Source organism: Camellia sinensis, chromosome 15 (genome assembly GCF_055761805.1).
Source record: "Camellia sinensis isolate YWXY chromosome 15, ASM5576180v1, whole genome shotgun sequence".
NCBI classification, from domain to species: Eukaryota; Viridiplantae; Streptophyta; class Magnoliopsida; order Ericales; family Theaceae; genus Camellia; species Camellia sinensis.
In genome coordinates, this window is record NC_138975.1 from 26,612,887 (window position 1) to 26,622,872 (window position 9,986).

Sequence of the window (9,986 nt, forward strand, 5' to 3'; positions counted from 1 at the left end):
AATTATGTAAAATTTTCAAAGCATAAAAATGTTTCAGACATAATTTAACAACTGTAAATATTTCAAGATAATATTGTTTGGTTTAGAATTTTAAATTTTTTTTTTTAAGTTTCAATTTGTATTTTTATATTTTTCATAATTTTTAAAAATATTTTAATTTAAAAAATATAAAACTTGTAAAAAAAAAAAAAAAAAAAAAAACTTTAAAAAGTTAATTAAATATAATAAATTAATATTTTTGATTTTTTTTTTTGTAAAAATATTATAATTTTTAAGTGTATTTAAAATTAAAAATTTATGTAAAATATTAAAAAGCAATAAATAAATAAACAAGAAAAATAAAAAAGTCAATTCATAAAAAGTGTATTAAACCAAACAAAAAAAGACAGGGCATCACTCCCACAAAGCAACGTTTAGATTTAACACCTGAGTATCCAGACTTGGCTTTGCCACAAACTCATCTAATTATCAATAACTGATAGAGGCCACTCCATTCAAGCACAAAGCCACATTACTGCCTAAACAAACCACCCTAAAACAGATATTCATATTAATTTCTCAGACAAGCATTTTTATGTAACTGGAATTTTGATTATATATTCAATGAAATAAGACCTTTCTCCCCACTTATATGCAGAAAATGACATTTCACTGCTAAAAAAAAAATATCTTCAAAGGAATATGAGAATTCACCAAAGCAGACGAGAGAATACGGAACAAGCACGGAGTATCTTCCTAATTCAGGTTTTCTTGATATTTGTCATACATTGTTTTCAAAGTTTTAAAGCACACACAGATTTAACTAAAATGTAAAATGTCAAAAAGAACTAGTCCTTCGAAGATTTGTTGATGAGTGACTTATGGATATGTGGGATAACTCCACCACCAGCAATGGTTCCTTTGATTAGGGTGTCAAGTTCTTCATCTCCGCGAATTGCAAGCTGCAAATGTCTCGGTGTTATGCGCTTTACCTTCAGATCTTTGCTTGCATTTCCTGCTAACTCCAGCACTTCTGCAGTCAGATACTCCAATATTGCTGCTGTATATACAGCAGCAGTTGCTCCAACCCTTCCGTTCGCTGAAACCCTTGTCTTCAGAAGTCGGTGAACCCGACCCACAGGGAACTGCAATCAATATGCAAGAAAATAGTGTCATTCTGATATAAGAATTGTATCGAATGCAGTTCACTGGAAACAAATAACACAAGTACTTAAATAAATCACAAAAGAGAGTTCAACATTGTTTGGATAGCCACCATACGATCACAAAGGCACTAGGTATAAAAAAGAATGAAGTGCAGGACTCAAGATTTAGCTGCATAGAGACATTCATTATACTTCTCCATGCCTCAGTAATGGCAAGTGTGAGGAATTTTCTATAAAATGTGGTAAGGATTTTGAAGTATATTACACCAGGTATCAATGCAACAATTTGCTAGAAAGGGTATACCACTAGAAACAATAAACCATTAGAAGTTGTCTAGTGGAGGGCACAGAACTAAGCAAATAACATTCATCAATGTCGATGGCAACTATTGACTTCCTTTCGAACCTTCTATGCTCAGGATCCTTCAAAAAGTTGAATTTCGGGTCATGTTCATTCCATAGAAACCAATTCTTCACTCGTCTAGTGAAGGAGGGCACAGAACTGAGCAAATAAAGTTCATCAATGTCGATGGCAACTATTGACTTCCTTTCGAACCTTCTATGCTCAGTATCCTTCAAAAAAGTTCTATTTCGGGTCATTTACATTCCATAGAAACCCATTCTTCACTCATGAAATAGCCATTTGCCAGCACTGGCTGATCAAACTATGATCTCATTAGATACCACTGCCCTAGGTAGTGGTTGAAACACACTCATTCACCTTGCACACGTCTTGGGTTGAAATTGTTCAACTAGGGAGGGCCATGGGTCTTAGGGCAGTCTTAGAGCTGCCTTCATTAATAATATTCATGCATACTTTCTTCCACTTTCGACTTGTAACAATTTCTACTTATCATAGATTTGGTTTTGATTGGCTTGCAATTACTAAGAAGGTTGCAGAGCCAATGATGAGAACAAGATGGTAAAACCACTGGGAAAGAACATGCAAGGTTGGAATTTCTTTTAATTATCCACAGCCTCCCGTGGGAAAGCCCATTGCACATATACATTTTAAAATTACATAAAAGAAATGCACAACCGCCCTAACACCTATTTTTTCAACAACTAAGGGAAATACTGAAGCCCCGCAATATGGCTTTACCATCGTGAGATGGTTTGCTGACAAGAATGAGCCCCTGTTTCATCAAATTTTACAACCCATCTCCAAACGGCAATCCAAAACATTAACACTGTACTAGAAAAGACCTTTCACTTTCCCCACCTTCTAGTAGGAATATAAAAACTGAAAACAATTATTTTTCCAGTGTCTTGAATTAAATTTCACATGGCAATTATCTACCAGAATAGTATGCCAACAAACTAATGTGATTTGCAATTTCCCCTTTAAAAGTGCTCATCCATAAGGCATTATTGCGATATGCCACAAGAAATCAAAGCAAACATCTCCTAGATGCTGATATATTGACGCCTACAAAATGCAACACATTAATGTTTTCACCGAATTATTGGGCTTTTTTTTCCCACTACATACCTTAGTTGCACGAAGCGGGGGCGGGAGCGGGAGCGGGAGCCGATAAAAGTTTCTTAGGTTGGGAGTGTCTCAGGGAACGGTAATATCTATATATATATATATATATATTTTAATGCACATTAGAAGTTTTTTTATAAATATTTTTATTTTAATATACATTAATTATTTTATTTATTTATTATATTTTTTAAATAATGTATTATTGTTAATTTATTTTTTTATTTTTAATTGATATATATTATAAATAAAAAATTATAATAAATAAGGAATAATAAATTTTGTTAAAATAAATAAAAAGAAAAATTAGATATTTTATTTTATAATTTTTTTTTATATGGTTTAATTAGATTTCTTTTAAATAATTGGATGATTTATTTTATTTATTATAGGTTAAAAAGTTAAGAAATAATAATTTACAAAAATTATTATTATATATGATATTTTAAGAAATAATAATTAAATATTTTTTTATTACATATATAATATATGATAAATTATATATATTATAATATATATATGATAAATTATATATATATTATAATCAGAATAGGCCCTTTTATCATATATATATATATATATATATTTTATCATATATATATATATTATCTATTATATATGATATGATCCAGACGAAGAGAGAGAGTAAGGAGAAGAACGAACAGAGATGAAGAGGAAGAGAAGCGGAGACGAAGAGAGAGAGAGAGAGAGAGAGAGAGAGAGAGAAGCACAGAGAGAGTGATGAAGACGAAGACGATCGAGAGAGTGACGAAGACGATCGCGAGAGTGACGAAGATGATCGAAGCCCTTTCTCCTCTCATGTCGACGTCGAAGGTTAGGGTTTCTCTCTCTCTCTCTCTCTTTGCCCTTTACGATCCCATCTTGGATTGAATCGCATTTCTCTCTCCACAAAAACGCAATTCTTACACGTTTCTTTTTAGGAATCGCGGAATCGCGATTCTTACTGAGAATACCTAGTTGCACGATTCCTGCAACTAAGCTACATACATACTCGATGCTTTAGCTAAGACTTCTAGGAAACAAAGTCAAGTATCTATTATTATTATTATTATTATTATTATTTTCTTTTTTACAAGGGAAGGAAGTATAGACTGTAATAGTAATCATCTACTATGAAAAATTAATGCCTATAGCCCCAATGTTTGAAATTATTTTTCTTAGATCTTACTAGAATCTCAATTTATCTCCAATATTGGCTATCCGACACAAGAAGTACATCTTATTTTTTAAGGGTTTAATTTCCAAAGAGGGAGCAAAACATACAAGAATGACAAGCGTTCCATCCATACCAAAGTTAGCACTAGGAAAACAAATACTACACATAGGAAAGCAACTAGAACCCAAAACATGAAGTAGAAATGGCCACTGAAATGGCCACTGAAGTTCTGCTAAGCCTATGATGAGGTGATCCAAAGACAAGCAACGCCCCTTCAAGCTCTAAATGTAAACCTCAGTGTTTCTGCAAGGGACTTGGATATCTCAACCAAATCTTTTAAAAAAATAAAAAATAAAAAATAAAAAATAAAAAAAAGAAAAAGAAGAAAAACAAATCAAAGAAGCATAGTAACAAAGCCATAAGTGCTGGCCTCCTCATAACCTGTCAACGAGGCCATAACTTCAGCTTTGAGACTCCAAACAAAATGTAAATGTAACGACAAAATACCTCCTCAAACACAAACACAATGAATTGCAAGAAAGCAGGCTTCAAAAATAATATAGATCCTTGTTCATTCTATTCTTTTTCCAGTCTTTCTAATCCGCAATATGAATGGACCTCAATGTTTTTGGTGCTTTAGAGCCATATGGACCATGAAAAAAAGTGGAATGTCACCCGTTGGAACACCTTAATCTAAACCCCCTTGAAACTGGGAAAGGTGGACTGCACCATGGCAGAGATCTCACAATCCAACTAATGTTGGCAAAGGACAATGAAAACTGCCATACAGAGAAGGCTAAAGGGAAAAGCATGAATGCACCTACTTATGTTCCAAAACATATTGCAAACATAAATAGAGAAGGGATTTTCAAATCTTCTTTCTTTCTTTTTTCTTTCTTTCTTTTTTTTTTTTTTTTTTTTTTGGGGGGGGGGGGGGGGGGGGGGGGTTGTGATAAATATGGATTTTCAAATCTTCTTCATCCAAAAAAAGCTGCAACTCACTAGTATTCAGAATAGCAAATATTGAATGGGGAAAAGGAACTTCCCTAAGAGCTTTACTTGTATCCACACATCAACATCTAGAACCAATTCATTGTTTAAAATGGATTATACCATGGAGGTGGATGGCAAAAATTTTTGTTATGCCAGTAATGCAAAGTATAAGAAGCTCAAAGAAGAATTAATTTATAAAAGTGGCAATATTTGGAAATTGGCATAATTTCAAAGAAAAAACCAATAGGAACCATTTATAGTTATGTTTCTAGTATTATTAGTCTTATTTTATGATTAATTTATATTTTCTAATATTTAAAGGTTGGAGGCATTTTGGTAATTTTCATATTTGCAGACATTGGCTGTAGGGGTCGCCCATGGGTCATGTTGTAGGTCAAGTTATTTAATTAGTTTTTATTTATATTTCTTATTTAGTCTTAATTTGATTTTAGAAGTCAAAAATATTGCAATAGTTTCCCTTTTTTGTTCTAGTTTAGTTTAGAAAATCTCTTAGTTCTATATAAAGTCATGTAATGCATATAATTTGAATAAAGTTAATATTTTAGAGAATTTCAAGAGCTTTTGAATGCAATCAAATCTTAGATGTGATGTCTAAGGAATTCTAGACGTGATTCTTAGACCTATCTTCTTCTTCTTCTCCTTCTCCCCTTCTTTTATTTTAGCACTGTCACAGCCCCAGCCCAAACACTGTTCATCAATCACTGTTCACATCTTCATAACAATCCCTGAAGCTGTGCCACAATCCCATCCTTTCATACTCAAACTCTTACCCCTTTATTACCTTAAACAAACCCTTTAAAACCTTGTACCATTATTGCAATTTCATCCATAAAACCCAATTAAAATCAGCCCCAAAAGCACACTGTTGCTGCTGTCCCTAATCGTCCTATATCAGCCAGTCACCAAAAAGAGAAGAATGGCCAATTCCTACTTCCTAGTCAATGAGAATGATTTATTAGTAGAGTCATAATACTCGTTCATTGATCAGAAAAATAGAAACATGTAGGGATTTTGAAAAACTCCTGCAAAACAAACCTCCCAAACAACTATATTAAAAAAAGTAAGAAAAGAATGATAATGAGAGAGAGAGAGAGAGAGAGAGAGAGAGAGAGAGAGATCCTCACATAAACAACTGTATTCTATTGAAAAGGCAGCACCATGTTATGTAAGAAATTCTATGATTTTCCATGCTTTCACTATTTGTAAGTAAATTTATTTATTTATTTATTTGGATAAATAAAACTATTTGCAAGTAATTGTAACTTTAGAAACCCGACTGTTAACATGCAAATCATAATTGAAACAAAAGGACTGTAGGGCAAAATATTTTAATATTTATTTTAACTAATCACTCCGTTGAAACCTTGTTACGAGATTAAGTCAACAAGCTCAAGCCATCAGTCAAACTCAGGTAACAGTCTGTTTTCCGCTGCAAAGTAATAATCATTTTCTCATTTACTATTGCCCATACAAAGAGAATACCTCTAAAGCTTCTAAAACCAACATGACGCAGAATAAGGACCCTAGGAAAGGAATGCAAAACAGGACATGGTAGCTACAGTCAACTGCATGGTAACACTTCTCACCCACACGCAACACACCTCTCACCAACACAACCCCCCACCCCAACCCCAGGAAAAATAAAGCCCCAAAAAAGGATAGATGCTTTCCACCATCTTCATTACTAATCATATGCGTGTGAACGTGTGTGCGCCATCTTTGAGCATACCAGATGATACAACTATGATTCAACTCCATTTATTCCTTTCCACCTTATTCTCTAATATGCCATGTGAGCCCTCAAAACTTCCTTACACTTCATGATTTATTAACCATCATAGACTTGTAGAGCATACAACTATACTTTCATGAAAGGATTTAACTGAACTTCTATAGCAATTCTCAGCTTATTATAGCCTTTCTCAAAAGACATGGAAAAGTAAAAGAAATTCAAGTCCATAGCTTATAAACGCAACAATGTTGGACTTATCTGTACAGTTTTTGTAATTGCTAACTGCCTTGTCAAACTCCATGTGCCTTCTTCACTGGAAAATTATTCTCTCTCTACAACATCAAGGGATCACATGACAAACCAAACCACCATTCTGCCCTATCAAGTTACTCTCTCATAAATCATAGCCACCAAGATAAGAATTGAAAACTAGAATGGTCAAAAATATACATTTCAACAAAATTCACAAACAAACTAAAAAGTTGAACCCAAACCAGGGGAGGTGGAAAGTATCACGAATAAGAAATTTTAGGAAAAATTACAACAAAAAAAGGAAAAAAAACCTAGAGTTTGACCCTTGTAACAAAATAAACCCTGAGTTTTTTATTTTGTCAATTTAAACCATAATCTTTTGATTTGTTTTCAATATAAACTATCAGCCTATTTTTTTCAAGTAAAACCGACAAAAAAAATGGTACTTTAATCATTAAACTCAATGTAGGTATACATAAATTGTCTAAAATACATTCTTTCGGTGAATTTAATGATTAAAATAAATATTTTCTGTCGGTTTTCCTTAACGGAAGTAGGTAGATGGTTTAGGCTGAAAACAAATCAAAAGTTAAGGGTTCAAATAGACAAAACAAAGAGTTCAGAGTTTCTTTTGTTACCAAGGTAAAACCTTGAGATTTTTTTTTTTGTTGTAATTTTCCCGAAATTTTATTATCAATAATTTCTGATAGTAAACTAGATAAGAAATTTCCATAATCATCATTGGAAAGAGTTGGGAATTAATTTCTGACTAACATACATGCAGAGTAAAACACAATTTGACTCAGAAATACCTGACATCAGACTAAAACTAAGACCCCATAACCAAAACATGGAATTATAAAAATCAGACCTCACCACCAAACAGGAAAAAAGCTTTTCAACTATCAGATTTATAAATCCCCATCAAAACAACACCAGTTTCTACAATCTCAATCACTTGTTATGCACTTAAACTTCTAACCACAACCAAATGAATAAATTATTATTTATTTTTTTTCAAATTTTCACGTTTCTGAGAAATAACCAGTGCAAATTGGAGGAAATCAACGGTTCCACATCCAAAGCAACATATAAAAACACAAATGCATGAAACTTCAATGAAAGAAAACTAATAAAAATCATCGAAACTATAAGAATGTGAACTAGAATTACAACAACGATCAAAGAAAAGAAAAACATACAGATCAGATTTGTAGAGAGAGAGAGAGAGAGAGAGAGAGAGAGAGAGAACCTGGAGACCAGCGCGAGAGGAGCGAGAGACTGCCTTCTTCTTGTCCTTGTCTTTGTTAGCTCCGTTTAGGGCAGAAGAGGACTTCCCCGTAATCAAACCTTTCGCTCCTTTTCCCGACATTTTCCCGCCAAAAAAGCTAGGGTTTTCGTCGATCGAACTCTAAACGGTCCAGAAATCAACAGCAGAGAGCGCGAGAGATCGCGAAGAATTGAAGATGATGTGATGATCGACGAAGGCTCTATTTATTTGGTGGTGCCTCCATTAAGGCTTGTTTGGGGAAGATGGAAATAAGGAGCGTTTTGATTTATTTTTTTTATTTTTTTGGTTTATTTATAAAATTATTTGGAAAGTGTTAAATAAGCACTGTTTTTGTTTTTCTTAAAATTATTAAAGTATAGTGTAACATCTCTTATAATCTCTTATAAAGGTATAAATTCATCATTTTATCCTCGTCCATTTTTGTGAAAATGACCATTTGATCCTCATCATGAGGGTATTTTTGTAATTTTATGTGTTGATTTATTTTTGCACTTTCCAAATGAATTTTTTTTTAAATAAGCTGGCTTTTGCTTTTTTGAAAACTGACATATCACTTGTGTTATGCACAGACTAAATAAAAAATAAAAAATTAATTTTAAAATTAAATAATAACATAAAACTTATTTAAAATGTATAGAAATATAATTTAAAATAAATTAAATTTTAATTATTTCATTAGAATATATATCTATTTAATAAAGCAAAACGAATTTTGAAAATATATAAAATGTATCAGAGATACATTTCTTTTGAATGGCTGAGATCAATCCTAAAAATATATTAACAGTGCAGATCAATTAGATTCCCGCTCAAACCCTTTCTGCTCTCTCTCTCTCCCACGTCTGCCCAAACATGTCTGCTTTCAGTGCCACATACATTCTCCTCAACTCCCTCTCTACACGTTCTCTCTTTGCACGACTGCCTTACCTTTCCCTTTATACCTGACCAACGGCATTTTCTTCATGCTCTTCTTCTCTGTGGCCTACTACCTCCTCCACCCCCTTCCACGACGACCGCTTCATCCTCGAAGAAGATCGCCGCCTCCTTCCTTGCCCCTCCTCCACCATTGTTGATTGCGCCGCCCCTCCTGTGCCCAAACTGATGCATCTGATGGTTGTGCTTTCGGATTTCAATTATCTTTAGCTTTCTCCCTCATCTGTGGCGGCTTCATGATAAATACGTATGGTTCGATCACGACAATGTCCGAGTCTTATTTGTTTCAAATTGGGATAGTTCATGTGTGCGGTGATGACCCATTGTCATCTTCAAAAACAGAGGCATTTTACCCCAATTTTGGGCTTCTGCAGTTCTTTATTTTACATTCTGTAGTTATGTTGATTGGGTTTGCTATTTTTTTTTTCCCTTCTCTCTCTGTTCTTCTCCTTCATTTCATGAATACACATTCTGGGTTTAAAATTGGGTTATTTGGCCTTTCAGTATGTGTAATTTGGGGTTTGATTTTCTGTTTTTATTAGAATTTGGTGCCCAATACAGACTTACAGGTTAAATTTAACTTCACAATTGTATATTAAAGTTCTATTTATTAATTGTTTGAATGATTGTTTATTGATAATTGGCGGTTTTCATTATTTTTAACCTCGATTACTATCTCTTCGCAATGCTATGCATATGCATATCTATTTTACCTAACACGGGTCCTCTATGGTCGTAACATGTTTGATAGTTTGCCTATGAGAGACCTACCACAATGATTGAACACTGTTTTGCCCCGAGTTACTGCTTCTCGAACTCTCTCTCTGTGTCGGGCTGTGACTGTTTTGGTATGTTATGTCTGTTTTGGTAATTATTTTAGGATTTTGTTTATGGGTCATTTAGGTTGGGTATCGTCTCCCAAACCCACAATTTTTAAGGTTTTTAATCAATCT

At 33.4% G+C, this 9,986-nt stretch overlaps 1 protein-coding gene across 1 annotated transcript; it reads right to left on the reverse strand.

The window, feature by feature from the left end:
• Positions 1-569: 569 nt before the first annotated feature.
• LOC114291889 (putative histone H2A variant 3) lies at positions 570-8,367 on the reverse strand. The gene is made up of 2 exons (XM_028235773.2): positions 8,062-8,367; positions 570-1,124 (listed from the first exon to the last, which is right to left on the reverse strand). The coding sequence occupies exons 1-2, from the start codon at positions 8,179-8,181 to the stop codon at positions 828-830; spliced, it is 417 nt and encodes a 138-aa protein (XP_028091574.1). The 5' UTR covers positions 8,182-8,367; the 3' UTR covers positions 570-827.
• Between the last annotated feature and the right edge of the window lie 1,619 nt (positions 8,368-9,986).

What these genes read in the sequence shown, in the direction of transcription:
- LOC114291889 (XM_028235773.2), bottom strand. Translation starts at nt 8,181, where the DNA reads ATGTCGGGAAAAGGAGCGAAAGGTTTGATTACGGGGAAGTCCTCTTCT. An exon ending in CCTCTCGCGCTGGTCTCCAG is followed by an intron (nt 1,125 to 8,061) that starts GTTCTCTCTCTC and finishes TATTGATTGCAG; the next exon opens with TTCCCTGTGGGTCGGGTTCA.